General features: G+C 42.3%; 4 protein-coding genes across 7 annotated transcripts in view; 3 read left to right on the plus strand and 1 right to left on the minus strand.

Annotated features, from left to right (window-relative positions):
- Positions 1–5,503, plus strand: part of LOC134181102 (probable helicase with zinc finger domain) — a 39,187-nt gene extending 33,684 nt beyond the window's left edge. The window contains exons 23-26 of the mRNA XM_062648306.1: positions 33–256; positions 2,298–2,572; positions 2,737–2,883; positions 4,332–5,503. Coding sequence (XP_062504290.1) covers positions 33–256; positions 2,298–2,572; positions 2,737–2,883; positions 4,332–4,718 — 1,033 coding nt within the window. The 3' untranslated portion in view covers positions 4,719–5,503. The remainder of the gene's footprint in view (positions 1–32; positions 257–2,297; positions 2,573–2,736; positions 2,884–4,331) is intronic.
- Positions 5,504–7,649: 2,146 nt separating this feature from the next.
- On the minus strand, positions 7,650–8,832 carry LOC134181252 (uncharacterized). 2 transcript variants are annotated; one of them, XM_062648493.1, is made up of 2 exons: positions 8,245–8,832; positions 7,650–8,176 (listed from the first exon to the last, which is right to left on the minus strand). In XM_062648493.1, exons 1-2 carry the CDS (start codon positions 8,659–8,661, stop codon positions 7,940–7,942), a joined length of 654 nt encoding a protein of 217 aa, XP_062504477.1. In that variant the 5' UTR covers positions 8,662–8,832; the 3' UTR covers positions 7,650–7,939. The 2 variants fall into 2 exon arrangements, with proteins under 2 accessions (XP_062504477.1, XP_062504478.1); XM_062648494.1 differs by having other exon boundaries at positions 7,653–8,176; positions 8,251–8,821.
- Positions 8,833–9,459: 627 nt separating this feature from the next.
- Positions 9,460–16,153, plus strand: LOC134181250 (uncharacterized). The gene is made up of 6 exons (XM_062648492.1): positions 9,460–9,579; positions 10,033–11,194; positions 11,309–12,411; positions 14,276–14,318; positions 14,388–14,516; positions 15,685–16,153. The coding sequence occupies exons 2-6, from the start codon at positions 10,033–10,035 to the stop codon at positions 15,972–15,974; spliced, it is 2,727 nt and encodes a 908-aa protein (XP_062504476.1). The 5' UTR covers positions 9,460–9,579; the 3' UTR covers positions 15,975–16,153.
- A 989-nt stretch (positions 16,154–17,142) lies between these two features.
- Positions 17,143–20,007, plus strand: part of LOC134181111 (rho GTPase-activating protein 39-like) — an 8,582-nt gene continuing 5,717 nt past the window's right edge. The window contains exons 1-4 of one of the 3 annotated variants that reach the window (XM_062648317.1): positions 17,143–17,416; positions 17,514–17,652; positions 19,215–19,619; positions 19,689–19,943. In XM_062648317.1, coding sequence (XP_062504301.1) covers positions 17,307–17,416; positions 17,514–17,652; positions 19,215–19,619; positions 19,689–19,943 — 909 coding nt within the window. In that variant the 5' untranslated portion in view covers positions 17,143–17,306. Of the gene's footprint in view, positions 17,417–17,513; positions 17,653–18,704; positions 18,753–19,214; positions 19,944–20,007 lie in introns of those variants that run through there. The other 2 variants (XM_062648316.1, XM_062648318.1) reach the window with 2 other exon arrangements.

The following is a 20,007-nucleotide window of genomic DNA, read 5'->3' on the forward strand; positions in this document are numbered from 1 at the left end:
GTGCAATTTAATACCAGCATGTCGTTTTGCAGAGATCGGGGGCAGTTGACGTCAGGCGATGGTGCTTATAACCACCAGACAATATCGTCGCAGGTGTCTCCTGCAGTGTCACGTACGGAAGTGACTGTGCCAGCATCTAATTCAATGCAGACTGTCGTAAGCACTCCTTCTGAACCAGTTGGACCGTCGGTAACTACCAGCACGCCACAAGGCCATGAACAAGATGCAGTTGCGTCGTCTGGTGTACAAACACAAGGTAGGACGTGTTGAGTTTGTGAAACAGGTGGTGGATGCTTTGGATGAATAGTTGGATAATTATCTAGTTGAGTGACGGTATTGGTTTGATAGTTTGACAGGCAGCAGATCAAACAAGTCAGTTAGTTAGGAAACAAAGAAAGAGCGTATGATCAAAAATATATTACTCTATATCAACTAAATTTTGCAAGCAAAATTTTATTTGAAAATTAAGAAATTATTTTCAGGAGCGATTTAATTTTGATGTACATGCTAGAATGGTATGCCGAATGCAGCCTCCTTAATTGGTTAGCTACTCATTATAAGAAGGATGGAGTTATGAGAGCACAGCTCTTAAACATGTGTCGCTCTTATGTATTGTACTCTTACAAATCATATCATTGACAGCATGGCTGGAGAGCAATAATTTGCAGCTTAAAGGTGCCTGCTCACGATTCACTGCACACACGCAGACACATCTGCGCAAACTTAAAATCGTGCCTTTATGCACACATTTATTCATTTACCAGTTTGAGATAGCTTTTTGTTGAACGACTAAGCGATTTCTCGATCTTTTGCTTGTTGCGCATGACCCAAAAATGGATGGAGCACAGAGAGCGCACTAGCGCGATGGCATCCGGACAGACATCTACCATGTATGAAGTTGTAGACAAACGTATCAGTGTACCAACACATACATCTGACTTGCAGTTGTTGAATTTTTGTAGAAGAAACACTACTAGCGGTGCATTGTCTGTCACTATGGGTATAGGCTAGTCCTCAATTCCAGCCAGCTCTTGTAGCTACCGTGTAAAGATAGATGCACGGTCTGCGTTGCTGGCGGCATCCGGCACCTCTCAATGGCTTATTTCACACTGCGAGTTTCACATGCCATCACGTGATGCTTTGTGCTCCACTCATTTCCGGGTCACGTAGAACTAGAAAACAATTGAGAAAGCGCTTTGTCTTTCAACAGCAGCTATTTCAAGATTGTAAATGGTAAATGTGTGTATAAAGAACCTAACACACTTGTCGTTAGCTTCCCGAAATGTCAAGTACGAAGAGTGAAACTGCCGTGGTGGACAAGAACGCGATTCGACTTTCTTTTGTACTGGGAATAAAGGCTGTACGTCATAGAAAGTGGTTCACCCTAAGATGGTCTCATGTTCTGCTTCATTATGACACAACTTGAAATCGTGGCATATTTTCAAGTTTGCGTGGGTGTGACTGCACTTGCATGATGAATCATGAGCGGGCATCATTAAAATAGTCCAGGGTCCACACATAATTTGCATGTTGCATTGCAACTTTCTTCCAAAAATTCCAGCTTTACACGCCATATGAGGACTATGTAAGATTGCGATCTGCAGATTGGTGCCTTAGATAAATTAACGAGAACATACTGAACGGAAGCAGAAATGTCTCTGGCAGGCGAAGCCTGTGACCATAAAACAACTACTGGAATGTAACGCTTTTCCTGCTTTTTCACATTTAGTCTAGACACCAAGGTTAGTGTAAATCAATCCTTACTCGTAGGTAACGATTGCAGAGAACGATATTCGTTGATGGCCACATCCGCAAATCGCAATCTTATGTAGTCTTCACATACGTTTGTGTAAAGCTCAAATTGTTGGAAGAAGGTTGCAACACGACTTGCCCTGGACTAAAGGGTTCAAGGCTCCAACATTTCCGTTTCGGCCAAACTGGAACGAAGCCAATCATGAATCTGGTGTAACATGTGAGAAGACCAACGAAGAGATTGAGGCTCAACAGACGTAATCCGGTGGGACTGGTTGTAAAAGGCGTGTAAAACATTCTCATTATGACAATGAACAGTGAGCTGATTTCTAGGAAATTAGGAAACGATTAAATTTGAGAATTGGTTGGGTGTTATGAAATTTACAAAATTAAAGTGACTTTGAAATATACTTGATTTATCGACAGATTTTTTGGCCAACTTGACAGACACACAGACAGACAAATGCCCAGTTAGAACGCGTGTGGGCAAAAGTTGTTATCATTTACTTGGTTATGCAGTCATGTACTAAAGTGACTATTTGTAGGTCAAGCCGTCATATGGTTACTTCAGATGCAGCTTGATTGTCTCAACGAGCACGAGCGTCAGTTGCGTGCCGAGCTACAGCGGATTCGATCGATTTGGCCGTTCCAGTCTTCAAAGGAAGAAGAACTTTTACAACAACAACTCAAGTTACTGATGCAACAGAAGGCGGCCATCCAGAAACAATACAATCTGTACAAAGACTATCTCATTCAACTGAAGACGAGAGACGAAGAGCAGGACCAGCATCAATCGGCTCCGCTGTCGACGCAAGAAATGGTAGGTTCATTGATCAGTTAATGTTGAAGGCATTGCTCTGGAATGCGGGTGATAAGTTAACCTATACTTATCGTACTGTACGCAGACATCCTGATTGAATATTTATGTAATTAATTAATTATTATTTGTTTGATATCTTGCACTATTTCATGTTCATACTGTAGCCATCGGTTACGCTTGCGCCAGCTACTTTGCCGCCACCTCAGCAGCCTGTGTATAGCGCGGTGCAAGGAAGTATGGCAGTTTCGACAGCGGTTCCTCTCTTAATGCAGCAGCATTCGGTTGTCAAGCCATCAGCAGCCAGCTTTCAGGTAATCGTATAGAATAGTGTGATGGGTACTTACTCAAGTTGATGAGAAAAGTGTATGTGGGTGTGTGTACTCTGTGTCTGCTTATTTATTGTCTGCATTCTTTCTGTGGTGATCACTGGTGCGATGCATTAACAGTAATGGCATGCAACAATGTATTGTAAGAACTTTGAATGTGGGGTTGAGACATCGGGCATCATTCTGTTTGCATATGTTGCTGTAGGCGTCAGGTCTAGAATTTATCCTGATTTTTAGGAATATTCCTTAACTACCTCTTATGCCTGGTTGCATGTCGTACTTGAAACTGTCTTCTACTGCTGAGCACAAGTGTGCGTGTGTGCATGCTTGCATGCGTGTGTGTGTGTGTGTGTGTGTGTGTGTGTGTGTGTGTGTGTGTGTGTGTGTGTGTGTGTGTTTATTTCACCATGTGTCTGTCTGGCTGTCCGTCTGGCTGTTTGTTTTATCTCTGCTTGTTTGTGTGTGTGTGTCTGTCTGTCTGTCTGTCTGTCTGTCTGTCTGTCTTTTTGTTTGTCTGTCTGTCTTATTTTACAAGAACACTAGGTAAAAACTGCTAAGCTAACTGTCCGTTTACTGAGACATACAGATTGAGTGCTACTAAAACTCTAATGATGTTCTGAGTGTCTCTTCTGTCTTTCTGTCTGTCTGTCTGTCTGTCTGTCTGTCTGTCTGTCTGTCTGTCTGTCTGTTAAAGGTCATTTCTTCCGTATATATCAACTACATACAATAGCAGCAAATACACTACAGGTACATTAAAATCTCGAAGTCCAGACATAAGACAAAACAACAGTCCCTTGGGCCCTAAAACATTGAACGTTTCAAAACTTTGCAAAACAAGGAATTCAACTGTCTGCAGTCTTTAGTCTAAGAATGCTAAATAATTTGTCCAGCATTGTTTGTGCAAGGCTTTCCTGGAGCTGAACGGAAATGGTTGCTCTCCAGAAGGACTTGAATTCAGGTGATTTTTTCTTCTTACCATTTTCATCTCTTGATGACTGAGCCAGACGGTTCAAATAGTTGGCAACTTTGTTCCCCATTAGCCAAAGTGCTCTAGTACCAAAGTGCTCTAGTACCAAAGGAACGAATTGTCTGTCTGTTTGTCTGTCTATCTGTCTGTCAGTTTGTCTGCAAAAGTAATCCTCAAAAAGTTGTCAAGAGTTTCAGAAACAAAGAATGACATGGACAAGCTTTTGACTTTAATGTACAGATCCAAGTCCACTAATGTTTTAAAGTATTTTGCTTTGAAGGACTGGTTCATTATAGAAGTTTAGGATGTGTACAAGTAGAGGATCTGTAACAATAGAATAATCTGTCTGTCTGTCTGTCTGTCTGTTTGTCTGTCTGTTTGGTTGTCTGTTTGTCTGTCTGTCTGCCACTTTATGTTGGTCATAGTTTGTCACATTACAACTTCTACATGAATGTGTGTACATTAGGTACCTAAACTCGGAACAAGTATTGGTCAGCAAACTGGACACCCATCACAGGTCCCAAGCGGTGTGTGGAGCATGCCACAACAGGTGACACTACCCGCTGTCGCTCCCTACAGACCAACTCCTACCACCAACATGCAGCCTCACATGATGCTACACGCACAACGAGCAGTATCTACGACCATTGCTCATCCTCCTCAAGCCGTCGGTCACCCAGGAGCCATCGGTACCGGACGCCAACCACTAATTCCTACAAATCCATTTATGATGCCAAACACAAGATACGAAGTTCCGTTTCAATACTACACACCTCAGTCTCCAGCTGTGAGACCTCAGTTTTCTGATTCGCTGTATTCTCCCAGTGGCTCTCATCAGCACCACCAGTTTTAGGTGTACACATGACATGGTGGCTCGTATGACATACAACTGTGTTGCAGTTTTGTAATCTCGTCGTCTATAGCTTCGTTACGTTTGTGATTATTTTTTCTTTTTGAGTGTGGGGTTAATATGGGATGTGCCGTGCCGTCGATCGACTCAATAATGAATTGTGCTGTTTTGTGCACAGACTGTGTTGTCGACGGGACGTTTTGATGTACATAACAACATGTAGTGACATTGGTGTGCCAGTGTTTTATTGTGAGGCGATAGAGAAGACATTCACACACGTTTGTCTGCTATTTTGTGTTTGGTCTGTTTGATGTGTGTGCATCTGTTTGTATGCGTGTTGGTCCAGAGACTGTCTTGCTGCTTATGTGTCAGTACATGTATGCTTACTGCGATCGTGTTGTGACATCACAGTGTTGAGCATGCATAATTAACACGTGGTGTGATTTATAACATATAAACTGTATGTCTTATTAATTCGATTGATGCCGTTTTGTGACGGGATTGACATGAAACATCATCAATAGAACTTATTGATTTCAAGTTGACAAGAAAGTAGGCAACATGAGAGACTGATTATGCTTGAATACTTGAGAATGGTTGTGACCGAATCTGGCAAACCGTTGTAGTCAGAATTTTTAGAAACGACAAGCCATGTCTGCTAAACAAAGACATGTAACCTTTTCTTTGAATTCTCTAAATACAGAGATTGTAGAATCGACTGCTGTGTAGCTATAGAGGTCCACACTGCCACCGGATGGTAAGAAATTGTTGACATTTAGAACACAAAAAGTTAGAGGGCAGTTTGTGGCTTGCTTTATTCTATACTGCCAGGACTGTCATTTCCATGGTAGTGATGTGAAAGTGGTAGTGGCCTAGGAGGCACCAGCTCACTGATCATGATAGAGTGTGGACACTACAGTTGATTGAACTGTTATCGTAGCTTCCTTGAAATTTGCTAGTCTCAATTGCACTTTGGTGGTAAAAAGGTCTGGAACAATTTGCCTTGTATTTATGACGTCATACTTTAGTATTAATATTAATGAATGACACTTTATAATATATATACTTACAGAAAATTACATTATATTGTAATTATATATTTCATATATTATATTATAATTATATTTTTATATATAATATTATAGTTTAAAATTTTTTTAAAAAATATAAAAAATAGAAAATAAAAGATAGAAAAATAAAAAAAAATAAAAAATAAAAATATAGAAATATATATATATATATATATATATATATATATATATATATATATATATTATAAAACTATAATAATTATAATAATTTTAGTTGCAGTTGTGCCACCATAGTCGGTGGTATAGCGAAAAGTCACTGTTTGCTAAATGTAATAGGAAATTTCAATGTTGATTGGTTCAGAGATAGCCACATGTACATACTAATGTCAATGTGTGAGCTTTCGATCCAGTCACGTGAATTTTGCATGTGACCAAGTATACTAGCATCTAATGCCTTACGTCTTCTGATATTCTGAAATTCAAGAGCCATGAGAATAGTAGGAAAGTTTAGGAATGTTTTGAAGAGAACCCGGAAGAGCTTGCAATTGTACGTATCTAGACACACAGTAGCTGTAATATAGCGGCGTTAGGTGCTAGATCGTGTAGCTCAGTTGTTGTGTAATTACAAAACAACAAGCTAGGGAGAGCCGACTGCTTCCTAGCAGGAGCAGGAGCATGCTCCTGTTTCTAGCTAGTGACTTAATTAACGCGCTTTATGTGTCTGTGACCGAGTGCCCCACTGTTATGCAAACAAGGCGTGACTAGCAAATGCGCTAATTAGCACGGTACACATACTCCGGTACTCAGAGATTAGCTACTATAGATTAGATCTAATCGTAATTACCAGTGTATTCGGTGTGTTTGATAGAAACTCGTCGCTTGTTCGTTGGTCTCGTGTATCATGCATGCAGACAAGCTTTCTCTTCTTTCCTGGTCGACACGTGAGTAGGTTGGCCGTATACTAGATGAAAGTTTCAACTACCAAACATCGAAAAAGGCTACAAGATTATACACTAGAGGATGTAAGGAAAATAGATAAAGTTGTTGCACTCAGTAGTCTAAGTGCAATGATACGAAGATATGGTATAGTGCAGTGGTTCTTAACCTTGTTGGAGGTACTGACCCCCACCAGTTTCATATGCGCATTCACCGAACCCTTCTTAATTGGAAAAATAAAATTCAAAACATAGTCATAGGTATATATTTTACTGGTGCACAAAATGAACCGTGCATCAACATCAGTGTTCAAAGAACAAAACCATTAAAACATGATTTTCACACAAAAACAAAAACATAATAATGAATATTTACTGCAAAGCGGGGCGTGTCATCACGAATCATATGAGTCGGGTGTGTGTCTTGACCTTCGCCGAACCCCTGAGACTGACTCACCGAACCCCTGGGGTTCGATCGAACCCAGGTTAAGAACCACTGGCATAGTGTTTGTTTGTATTGGTGGTGTATATTTGTAAGTAAGCAGTTATTGACGTTTTATTAATATTATCAAGTGATTAATTGCTGTTGTATAGATAGGAGGTAACTAAATTATTTGGGTCAGACAAACTTTCCTAACCATACAAAACTGTTAGGTTAAATATTAACAGTACAGAGTGAACCATACTTAAACAGAGAGTGTTGATTACTGCTAGTGCTACTGCATGGGTAATTAGACTTCGTACTCTGATACAGCAAGAGAAAACTTTGCACTACTTGTTTTGGATAGTATACTTTGATTAATTAGAATTCGCTGACATATTGATGTTTCAGTGTGGGAATGTTGGAGCCCATGATACAGGACAGTGAGTGGGCATGACTCATTAATTGAGGATGGGATTAGTAACTATATATACATTTGTTTCAGATTCAGATACAGATTCCTCGCTAATCATGCAATTTATTTAATTAAAGAACAATTGAAAGTAATGATGTATGGTTTCTATAGCACTTCAGTCTAAAGTCTTGTATCACTTTCTAGACACTTACTCTAGTGATAACTACTTGGCAGCCACATAACACATTTCAGGTGTTGTTTGAAATAGTTATCAATTAATTAATTAGATCAATCCTGTAAAACAACATCTAGAAAAATACAGTAAATTTTTTTAATGAAAAGATTCGAATCAACTTCTAGTCTGCAGTTAGAATGATGACTGCGCTGCATGGTTTACAAAACATTCTACTCGCGAGCACGGCTCAGCAATCAGAGCACGGAGACGTACTTGGCTCTTCATGATCAAAGTCTGCGAGATCAACATGCTGTGCCTCTGAGTCCGTTGTATCTTTGGTAGACAACTGTGCCTCCAGTAGCGTCGTCGCAATACTCCTGAAAGCTTCTTGGATTCCCTTTCCTGTCTTGCACGACATCAGGAACTGAAAGTCGGCCGGGATTCTAACATTTGAGCAGAAACGTGTAACGTCATCCGCCTCCACCTACAACAAGAGAAAGATCACGTGAGCAGAGAAGCCTATCATTTCCCCTACCGGTAAAAGCGCAGTACACGAACGTTGTTTCTCAAGTCAGTTTTATTTCCAACGAGGAACAACATGGGAAATTCATTCTCATCAAAACGATAACGCACGTAGGGCAGCCATTCGGTTTGCAGTCGATGAAACGTCTCCTCTCTATCCACGGCGTAAACGAGAATCACCGCTCTAGCGTGGCGATAGTAGGCAGGCGTAATGCTGCACTTCTTGTCTGAACCGCCCGTATCGGTGACCAGCAGAGTGATGCCCTTCTCTCCGTCCCTAAAATCCCAGTCGAGACAGTCCATAATGCCAGTCAGACTGGGACGATTCACGAAGTCGTCAGAGTTCAGTCTACGGAAGATGGATGTTTTTCCGACGCCCGGCTCTCCCAGTAGAATCACCTTGACTTTTCTACGACGACCATTTCTCTCCTGCATCCTGTAGCTCATTGCATCACTCGAACGACTGGAGCAGAGTCGAAAGCGGGTCTGCGCATGCCGGCTGCGCGGAGGGGCTGCCTTTGCCGGTCACACATCGCAGGATTGTCACACGTCGGGCGACTCAGAATCACGCGCCAGTCTCCGCTCGACGTTCGCTCGACCAAAACGCTTACACACATGCAACCATACCGCTTCACGTTGACGTCACTTCCACATGCTTGCAGATTACTTCTCGTTCCGATGCGCCGGTCGCTCTGCTATTCGTGCACCACAACGTTAACTACCACGGCCGTGCGCACTCGTGCCGTCATCAAACTCCAGTCAAACGGATGCGGCGAATACGCATGTGTAAGACAATTCGATTTTCTCCCAGCGGTACGCACATGCAAACGTCTTTTGCGGTACACCTACTAGGTCGGGTCGCTTGCGAGTGCTCGATCGCCTCGCAGCTTTCCAGGAGCGAAAAAATGGAGTAACTAGCAAACGAGTATCCGCTCTGCACGGTAATTGCGACGGAAAGGGAGAGACTAGAGGTGTGACCGCGCAGAGGCGCGGCATTTCGATACGCATAGCACAGATGTTCCAAAAATATTCGAACGGAAGAACGTGCTTTCGGATTTCGAACAACAAAATGTTGCTCGCGAATGCGGTACCCGAGTACGCTCAGTCTCAGTGTGTTGGCACGCCCAGAAGGTGACCATCTTGTTGATGTGCGATCTCATTGGTCGATTCGAGCACGAGACCACGCACCGTTGTCCGGGACGTGTGCTGCGTGCTTTAGCCAGACAAACTGCACGGCGCCCCACCACCCGACGGTCTCTACACATCGATTCGTCGCGATTTCTCGATACTTACCCGTTTATCAACCTCGTCCGTCCAATCCACGTCCGCATCAACGTCTCACACTCTCTCTCAACACGATACAAGGTCGGTTTTCGTCGTTTTCGCGACGTTTTCGTCTGCCGCGTTGCTCGCCCGTACGCCTCGATTTCTCGCGGTCCGCGACGCTCTCGACGAGTTTACCCACGCCGTTCGCACTCTAAACGCACGGCGAAGCACGAATTCGCGCCCGCGTCCGAGTTTGACCGCGCAGCTCGCTCGACGCGCACGCCGTCCAACGCAACGCCATCTTGCCAGTTTGGTCGCCCGGATTTTGCGGTCTCGACGCGGTCACCAGCCATCTAGACGCCCGATCGGTGATCTCCCAGTAAAAATGCCAGCATTCGTTTCGATCCGCATAGCGAGTGAAGTCTGAGAAGCCGTAAAGATGGCGTTTTCTTCACCAGACCGTGCGGACTGACGTTCACGTGCGGGGGTGCGGTGACCGCGCGCGTCCGTTTTTTTCTTCTATTGTGCGATGAGTCGACGTGTTTGTTTTAGATGAACGAGTGGTCGAACGGTGAGGGTCCGGCAGCGCTGCAGCTGCTGTCAGTCGTCGCGTCGTGTCGCGAATCGGGCGACGTGTTTGGTGAGGAGAGCGGGAAGACGAACGGGAACGACATGGTCGTCGACGAATGGAAGGATAGGGGGGAAACTAGAGGGTCGGACGTCGAACAGACGAGAACGCGAGACGAGGACGGAAGGTCGGACGCGTCATCACATTCGGATCATTATCCGGGGATTGACTCGGCACATTTGGATCAGCATCCGGGGATTAACTCGGAGTCAAATCATGAGGATGGCGAGAGAGGGCGCGAGGACAAACTGATCGATCAGGATGGTACTGATTCGACTTCTTGTGCTAATGCTGGCGTCAACGACTCAGAGTATGAGATCGAAACGACTGTGAGTTGCACATTGAACGGAAATGCTGGCGACAATGGCTCGAGTACATCGGAAATTACACCATCTGAGGTGAATGTTAGCAAGTCTAAGCAGCTGATGAATGCCAAGTCGAAAAGGAACGGACCTCTACCGACGATGTGGCGTCACCTACGCCTCAAGAAAGGTCACCACGAACTTGTCGAGGTTCTCGTAAGAGCCGAGTTTGGATCGGTCGACATGCGAGCTCTACAGCGTTGCATTACCAAGTACACCGAGCAGGGGTGGACATCGAAGCACCTGCTCGCAAGCACGAACGACATCTACAAATTTCCCTTGCTTCATTGGGCTGCCGTATTGGGGAGATTCAAGGCGGTTAAGTTTTTGTTGGAGAGGGGTTTCAGTTGTCTTGATCAGGCCGAGGATACAGGTGGGACGGCTCTTCATGCCGCCACGTTGCACTTAGTTGCGGCTCGTCGTAAGGTCGCCCCGGCTAAATACATCTTCGAACGACTGGTGGGATTGCTTCGTGAGTCATTGATTATTCAAGATAATGAGATGGCGTCACCGATGCATCGAGCAGCCGAGCAGTTGGCTTTGGGTGTACACGCCGACCACTACGAACATTGTCTTATTATGATGCTCGTTCAAGCGGTCAATGAATTTGGAACTGCATCCCTCGTGACCGATCTACAGAATCAGGACGGCAACACTGTCCTTCACATTTTGTGCAAACACGATGCAGTAGCCTATCGAAGTATCAAAGCATTTCTGGAAGCAGGTATGTACTGATCATTTAAATTATGTTTGTGTCACGTGATGGTTTGATGTGTCACGTGATAGTTGGATTTGTCACGTGATATAATGTGATTAATTTTGAGTGTATTTATTTTAGGTGCAGATCCCAATATTCTTAACAATGCAGGTATGATGCCAGCCGATCTTGCCACCCACAGCGGTGCAGAGAGGAATGCCAGCCTTTTACTGACGACTCACTCGTTGACCGGTTCCGTTCGATCTGCAGCTGCTCTTGCTTCTGCTGTCAACGCTGCTCAGCAGTCACCCACCCCGACTACTCAACAGTCGCCCACCACAGACACTCCACCACCCGATAAAGAGGACTCGGATGCTCTTGTTGCTGCTTCCAACAAGACGGCAGGAAGTCAGAGAAGAAAGGACACCAAGACAGCAGCGAGAAGGCGCCAACCAAGCCACTCGATATCTCCCTCCAAGCAAACTCCAGCATCCAATGAAAAGACAGGCGCTAGCAAGAAGAAGACTGCACTGGCTCAGAGCACTCCCATTTACAGAAGGAAAACACTTCGACAACAGGCAGCGTCGAAGTCTAGTCGACTATCCAAAGTGCCCGATTCATCTTCACCTCTCGATATTCCTGATCTCATCGAGAGCTTCTGTGAAACGCCCACTGCGGAACCTGTTAGCAAGAGGAAGACAAAATCAGTACCCATTCCTAGAAACATCGCATCAAGAACAACCAGACATGCCAACTCGTCTACTCAACCGACCGTCTCAGCCACAGGCGTTAAGAGAAAGGCAGAACCGTTGCCGTTGGCAACAAGCAAGAGGTCGAAACTGCAACCTACGAAGCCCAAACCTTCTCGAGTCGACCAAACGGTCAAGACCTCGTCCACCAGACGCAAGAGGAAGAGCTCGCGCAAGGCGTCGGCAGAGACCTTTGAGACAGCGTCCTCATTCGGGGAGAAGCAGCAAGAAGAGGAAGCCAACGAGAACGCCTCCTATTCGGCCTACATGTTCCCGTCGTCTGAAGAGGGAATGATGGAGGTGTCGTACGAGCCAAAGCAGGAGGACGAATCCGGCAGTCTCGCGTCTGGAACGGAGATCTACTGCAACCCAGCGCCGGACGGAGGTCAGACGTACAGTCTGAAAGCGGCGCACACGCCCCTTAATTCGCCCTACTTTCACCAAGCGCGTCACAATTTGGACGCCATTCTGGGACGACTGACGAGGAAATCGGAGGTAAGACTCACGGCAGGGCCAGATCCAGGAATTTTGGAAAGAGGGGGTTCACCTGGTAGCAGTTATTTATAGCATTACTAATTTTCTTTTTTCTAGTAAAATTAGATGAAATTATTGAACCACGCCTATTGGAAAAGAGGGGGTTACAAGCCCCTGAACCCCCCCTTTGTATCCGGTCCTGCAGGGTGTTTTGCCGTTTTTACGGTGATGGGCCGAATTCAAGGGCGTGGGAAGGATTTTCTACAGGGAGTTTCAGTTAATATTAATAATACGAGAACTTCATTTATTTAATAGCTCAAACTGATGAAAGTGTTTATTAATGTTTTTTGTACTATAATCTCTTTATCATTTAGCTGTACATGACTCCTTTCTTGCTCGAGTACCGTTCTTTGTCATTTTGATCTTACACGATTCTTTCTTGATGTTATACTCATCCCCCTCTTTGGGACGTTGCACGGCAACTTGCAACACGTCGAGCTGCGCCCCTGAATTATGACCCCAAACATAAGGAATGGTGTCACACTAGGTTGTCAGTCTGACAAGATTTCAAAAACTTCACATTTTGTTGAGATACCACTTGACGAATCGAATTCTGTTTGCAGATGAAATTTGACAAAATACGTGATAAACTTTGAGTCAAGTCAATCGACTAAGAGTTGGTCTAAATACGGTTTACAAAAATTTTTATTCGGCTAAACCTCTGATGTCGATCCTTGCTGTACTGTCAGGACTGTACTTTGTCATGCACACTTTTGCAAATAGATATGTGTATAATGTACAGTATATGCAGTGAAGTTGCAAAGCTAGCACTGCTGCTTTACTGCCTTGCTGTACACTCTGTATAAAGACAAAGCGTCGTTTTGACTTAATTAATGACGTAGGTCAAAGACAAAGATCATGCATTGTGTAGGTCAACAAATACTAATGCTCTCAATGTCAGTTGCTGATAAGAGGACTGCATGCAGGGCCGGCGGGGCAGGGTGGGCCACGTAGACCATGGCCTACCAACATTTGAAAGTAGGACTTTAGAACATTTGGAAATATTGGTTCACGTGATTAAATAAATTAGTTATTTTTACATTTACTGTGGCCCGGAAATAGTGGTTCAACTGATTAAATAAATTAACTATTTTTTACTTTTACTGTGGGCTGGAAATAGTGGTTCAAGTGATTAAATAAATTAACTATTTTTTACATTTACTGTGGCCCGGAAATAGTGGTTCAAGTGATTAAATATATTAGCCAATGTTTACATTTACTGTGGTCTAGAAATATTGGTTCAAGTGATTAAATAGATTAGCTATTTTTACATGTACTCTGGGCCAGAAATATTGGTACAAGTGATTAAATAAATTAGCTATTTTTTACGTTTCCCGTGGACTATAAATATTGGTTCAAGTGATTAAATAGATTAGCTATTTACTGTGGACCGAAAATATTGATTGAATTTATTAAATAAATTAGCTATTTTTACGTTCAGTGTGGGCTAAACATATTGGATCAAGTGATTAAATAAATTAGCTATTTACTATGGGCGGGGCTTGTCCACGCAAGACCTGGTTTACCCAACATCTGGAGTGCTGTACTCCGCTGGCCTTGGGTCATGCACTGAGATCGCATATCCGGTTTCTAGCTGATTAGTGGTATCGATATATCGGATGTCTTGCATTATGAAAATTTAAAATTACATTTTATTAATGTCAATTATTTAAAAGTAGTGTTTGATAACATTAATAGTTTTGGCCCTAAAATGTCTCTTGGGGGTACAACTGTATGCCCGTTGGCAACCTCCAATGATTTGTTGGTTCAGTACGACATCCGTTTACCTAACGGTATCACAACAAACATGAAACTGTGTCTCTAGGTCTCCGACGCCGCTTTCCGATCTTCGTCTGTCGCTCAGTCGCGTAAGTGCATGCACATCTCTCGCGAGTGGCGCGCGTTGCGTGTGGTTTTATTCGTCTTTTGGTTTACAGTGTCGACTGACGACTCGCTTGTGGAGTCTCTGATGGCCACCGGCCTAATGGATCAGCTGCCGGAATTAGCAAAGAAAACGAAGGCAGAAACGGAGACAAGCCTCACCACAATTACAAAGGACATTGAGAGTAATAAAATTTATGTAAATATTTAAAAATATATATTAAAAAATAGTATATATATTAACACTTGTTTCAAAATTTTTCAAACAATTTGTTGTTAATATTATGCTACAATTCTGCACTTTCAATTTTTTCAATTTTTTGTTAATACTCTAGATTTTCAATACTTAATTTTATGTTTTTAAAAATTGTCAATATTTTTGCACCAGTTTTAAAATTTTTCAATTTTTTGTTAATAATCCAGTACTTTTAAATATTTTTTAAAAATTAGTCAATTCGTGAACCCTCGTTGTATCCCAATTTTTTGTTAATATAGCATTTAAACACATTTTTTGAAATATATATGTTTTAAAAATTATTAATATTTATCAGTCAGTTTAAAAAATTTTTAAACAATTTCTTGTTAATATGAATTCAACACTTAAGATAATTTAAATTTTTTTTGAAATATTTAACTCTCTTGTTCTAAATTTTTTCAAACTTTTCTGTTAATACTATAGAATTTCAATACTTACTTTTAAACATATTTTTAATTGTTAAACTTTTTCTGTTAATACTATAGATTTCAATACTTTTAAATATTTTTGAAAATTGTTAATATTTTGACACTCATTTTAATTTTTTTTATTTTTTTGTTTGATCTAGTACTTTTTAAAAAAAAAATTTAAACATAATTTAATAAAATAACTAAGTAATTAAATAATAATTTTTTCTAAAAATTTGTTAATATTATGATAGGAATCCGGCACTTTTTAAATATTTAAAAATTGTCAATATTTTAACTATTGTATCCAAATTTTTTGTTAATATTATGAAATTTGAACACTTAAAAATTTTTTAAATTGTTATTATTTAACACTTAAAATTTTTTAATTTTCTTGTTCATATTATGTTAGAATTTTAACGCTGTAAATATTTTTAATTTTTTAATATTTTAACACTCGTTTTCAATTTAGTAAAAAAATTGTTAATATTATGCTAGAATTTCAACACTTACTTTTTAACAATTTTTTTAAATTGTTAATATTTTAGCACTAGTGTTAACTTCTTTTATAAAATTTTGTTAATATATTATGCTAGAATTTCAACACATGTTTTAATTAAATAAATTATATTAAAATTCGATTATATTTAATTTTTAAAAATTTTGTTTCAATTGTGTTTCGTGTCATAGTTGTCGACGAGGAGCTGCAGGATGCGTGTCGCAAGGTTGAGAGCAAATGCAAGGAGATCGAGGCGCTGACGGACCAGGCGGAGATCCTCATGCGAGAGCTCGACGAATTGAGAGGGATCGAGGACGGCGTGCGAGAGAAGAAGCGCGAGGCCGAGGAGCGTCTCCAGTTGGCCAAGGTACGCATGGCGCACTGCGATCGCATAGCGGAGGAGGCACCTCTGCTGCAGAAGACGTTGCCCGCATGCAAGACCGAGGATGGTTCCCACGCTGACAGTACGGATGCGATGTAGTAACGACGGAATCAGTAAAGATGAGTTAGAGTATGGAGTAGGAATAGATGTATAGCGGCGTATCGCTTCAAGTATTGCCTGACATACCTAAATCTGAAATTTAAATAATTAGGGAATGGTGACACGTCACTATGTCGTCGAATGTTTTACTTAGAGTGATGGATAAAATATTTAGTGAAACATGACTATCGTCGAGCGTCTTTAATTAATTAATTATTGAGCAATAAAAAATTTAATTAATTAATTATTGTGTAATAAATAATTTAAATAATTAATTATTGAGTAATAAAAAAATTAATTAATTATTGAGTAATAAAAAATTTAAATAATCAATTATTGAGTAATAAAACATTTAATTAATTAATAATTATTGAGTAATAAAAAATTAATTAATTAATTAGTGAGTAATAAAGAATTTAAACAATTAATCATTGAGTAATAAAGAATTTAAAAATAATTAATTACTTAGTAATAAAAAATTAATTAATTAATTATTGAGTAATAATCAATTTAAATAATTAATGCGACGTTGACACGTGATTAATTTAATCAGTTAATTAACGGAACGTTGACACGTGATCATCGTCGCTGATATTTATTGCATAATAAAAAAATTTAAGTAATTTTAATTAATGGTACGTTGACACGTGACTATGATATCGTTTCCTTTTATAGTGGCAATAAAAAATTAATTAAATAATTAATGTGACGCTGACACGTGACTCTCATTTATCGCTTTATAGCAGGAGCATATGCTCCTGTATATAGTTATGAAACGTTGACACGTGACTATCATATTTATTGGTTAATGTTGACACGTGACCATCATCAATCACTGGAACTAAAATTAGCGCTTGAACGTCGAAACCAGTGCCTTACAGAAGCCCGTCATGTGCGTTGAACCACATACTAAAATAGTTGACACCTAAATTAACTTATTTCATTAATAATTATCTAGGAACTACGATGTAAAAACTTGTTTTCGACACATTTTGACATGATATGGGTATCATCGATCGTCTTAATCTGATAATAAAAATTGAAATTTTAAGACGATACTTTGCTGTAACGAACAGTCGACGACGACGACGAAATTCACGATTACCAAGTCGCGGGGTGTGTCTATCATCACATACTGGATCTACAACATCCGGGACAGTCGTGTCGTCTTGTTTCCCAGGGTGTTTCAAGTGATCGAGCGCACGAACGCGCCCAGCGTCTCATCGTCACGTCAGAAAGAGAGAGAGCGCGTCACCTCATCGATTCATCCCAACACCGCGACGCGTTTTCTTCTTGTGCGGCAACGGCACCGTTTCGCTCGCCCGAATCGCGATGGCCGACGGCGATTGGGTCGAGATCATCGAGCCGTCGTCCGGCGAGCGCATGTACGCGAACCTGGAGACGGGCGAGTGCGTCTGGGAGGCTCCGGACGGCACTTCAGTGTGAGTCACAGAAACCGACTCTGTCTGTTTCGGTCTCTCCATGCGCGCGTTACAGGCCGTACACCGACTTGTCATGTTTGTGTGTGCGTGTGTGTAGACGAAAGACGCACGACCGTCAATGGTGGGAGCTGTACGACGAGCGGACGGCGAAGTTCTACTACTACAACGCTCACACGCAGAAGACGGTGTGGCGCAAGCCGCTAGACGGCGAAATCATTGCGCTCTCGATGCTCCAGGTTGGCACGACGTCGGCGTGTGTGTCTCCGTGTGTATGTGTGTGTGTGTGTGTCTCGTACTGTGCTCGTCGAGATGTCTCTCAAACCATCCTGTCCGCTCGATAATTAAGTACTAAGGTTGTAATTGGCCGGACGTGCTACTATGACGCTGATTGCCTCCGTTGTTCGTTTCTATCGTTCGAGTTTCGGCTCGTTCTCGTGCGTCTCGGACCGGGTTCGCTGCGCGTTCACACTTCGGCGTGTATCGACGCTTTCTGTTTTTGTTATGGTGATGTGGGCGTGCGAGTGCGGTCTAGTTTTGTGTGTCGCGGAATTCGCGTGTTTTGTGTTTGTGTTCGTCTGGGAATCGTCTGAGTTTGGCTGTGGGAGCGACGGACTCCTCGTTGGCATCGCGAGTGACCGCCTTGTAGTAATTACGCGTTGTGTTTCGTGTATTGTTTCGTTTCTATTGTTGGTTGGATGGAAAAGTGTGAAGGAAAATATTGATCTGGTTGAGTGTCTGTTTGGTTTGGTCGGTTGAGTGTTGAGTGTCTGGTTGGTTGGTTGGTTGGTTGAGTGTCTTGTTAGTTGGTTGGTTGAGTGTCTGTTTGGTTGGTTGGTTGAGTGTCTTGTTAGTTGGTTGGTTGAGTGTCTTGTTAGTTGGTTGGTTGAGTGTCTGTTTGGTTGGCTCGTTGAGTGTCTGGTTGGTTTTTTTGGTTGAGTGTCTGTTTGGTTGGTTTGTGGAGTGTCTGGTTGTCTGTCTGTCTGTCTGTCTGTCTGTCTGTCTGTCTGTCATTTCTCACTCTAGTGTTGTCTGAAACTTCTGGAATGATTTTCTCTTGTGAAAGTTTTTTAGTTATTACTGCAATACTGAATACTGTATGGTAGTTTTTGGGTCAGTGCAGTCACTGTTGCACTTGTGGTATGTGCAATTATTGTCTGCTAGTCAGCTGGTTTCATTATTAGTCAGCTGACTGCCATCTTTTTTGGTGAGTTGATTAGCTGGTGATAAACGCCTAGAGGTGTTGGCCACACCTCAAGCTTACATTCTCATTAGTGGAGAGTGGAGCATGTCAGAGGAGCATGTTGTTTTGCTATGTGGTGTGTGTGTGTGAGCGAGCGTAAGTGTGAGTGAGTCAGTGTGTTTGAGTGAGCGTGTGTGAGCGAGTGTGTGTGTGTGTTAGTGTATCTAAGTGTGTGAGTGAGCGAGAGAGTGTGTGTGTATGTGTCGATATGTTTACCTGCTTGTGTTTTTGTCGTTTACTCTCTCTTTGTTTGGCCATCTTATAATTTCTTGTTGCACTTCTGTTTGGCTGTTTTGCATGTACTGTTCAACTTCTCTTCTAACTCACCCAATCATTTCCAATCAACTCACAACAATATCAGTCTATCAGTATCTTCACTCAATATTTCTATGTTTACGCTTACTTGCCTTCTCGATATTTACAAGTTGTGTACCTCGTTTAGTCAATTTTTCCGTGTGTGTGTGTGTGTGTGTGTGTGTGTGTGTGTGTGTGTGTGTGTGTGTGTGTGTTGGTAGTAAGTGGCTTTGAATTACACATTGTGTGCATACATATGTATAGAAAGCAATCAGAGAGCAGCAGTTGGAAAACGAGGCTTCCCAAGAAGTGAATGCTTCTCCGTCGAATCATGTCAACAACCAGGATCTCACACAATCATATGACGTGTCTATGACGTCAGCAGCAGAATCAGGTGATCGCGACGCTTCGCCACTCAGCCCGCATGCTGTGGACGACAGCCACACCCCTGACAGTGGCATGGCAACGGACAACAGTACCGACGAAAAATGCGATGAACACAACTCCCAAGATTCGCCTCCACCTGGCGAACATAACGGTAGCGACATGGACATCGAAACGCAAGAAGAACTGGATCTGGAAGACAAAGAAACCGCAATCGCAACCAAAGAAGTAAGAGAAGAAGCACAACAGTCACTTGATGATCAAGCTCAGAGTCCATCAGAAAATGTAAGTGTGATCACAACCGAACAACCACGTTTTTCATTTCACCTCGATGCGAATGTCTCTACAACGAAGACAGACGAACCACCGATTGTTGAGCCTGACTATGCAGAACCTCCTCCTACCCCGCCGGCTACTCCTCCACCTTCTCCTGACAGTCACGATGGACAAATTGTTGGCGTAATGCCTCCTGTGCCGGCTCCGCCGCCATTGCCGAAGGCGAAGCCTCGATCGTCGGTGAAGAAGAAAGCGAACTGCAACTTTCAGAGACTCGTCAATACGTTGGAGCGATCGACGACAACGTTGGAGAGATCACAAGGACCTGTAAAGGTTAGTCGATAGGGAAGTAGTTGTGTGTGTGTGTGTGTGTGTGTGTGTGTGTGTGTGTGTGTGT

Source organism: Corticium candelabrum, chromosome 6 (genome assembly GCF_963422355.1).
Source record: "Corticium candelabrum chromosome 6, ooCorCand1.1, whole genome shotgun sequence".
NCBI lineage: Eukaryota > Metazoa > Porifera > Homoscleromorpha > Homosclerophorida > Plakinidae > Corticium > Corticium candelabrum.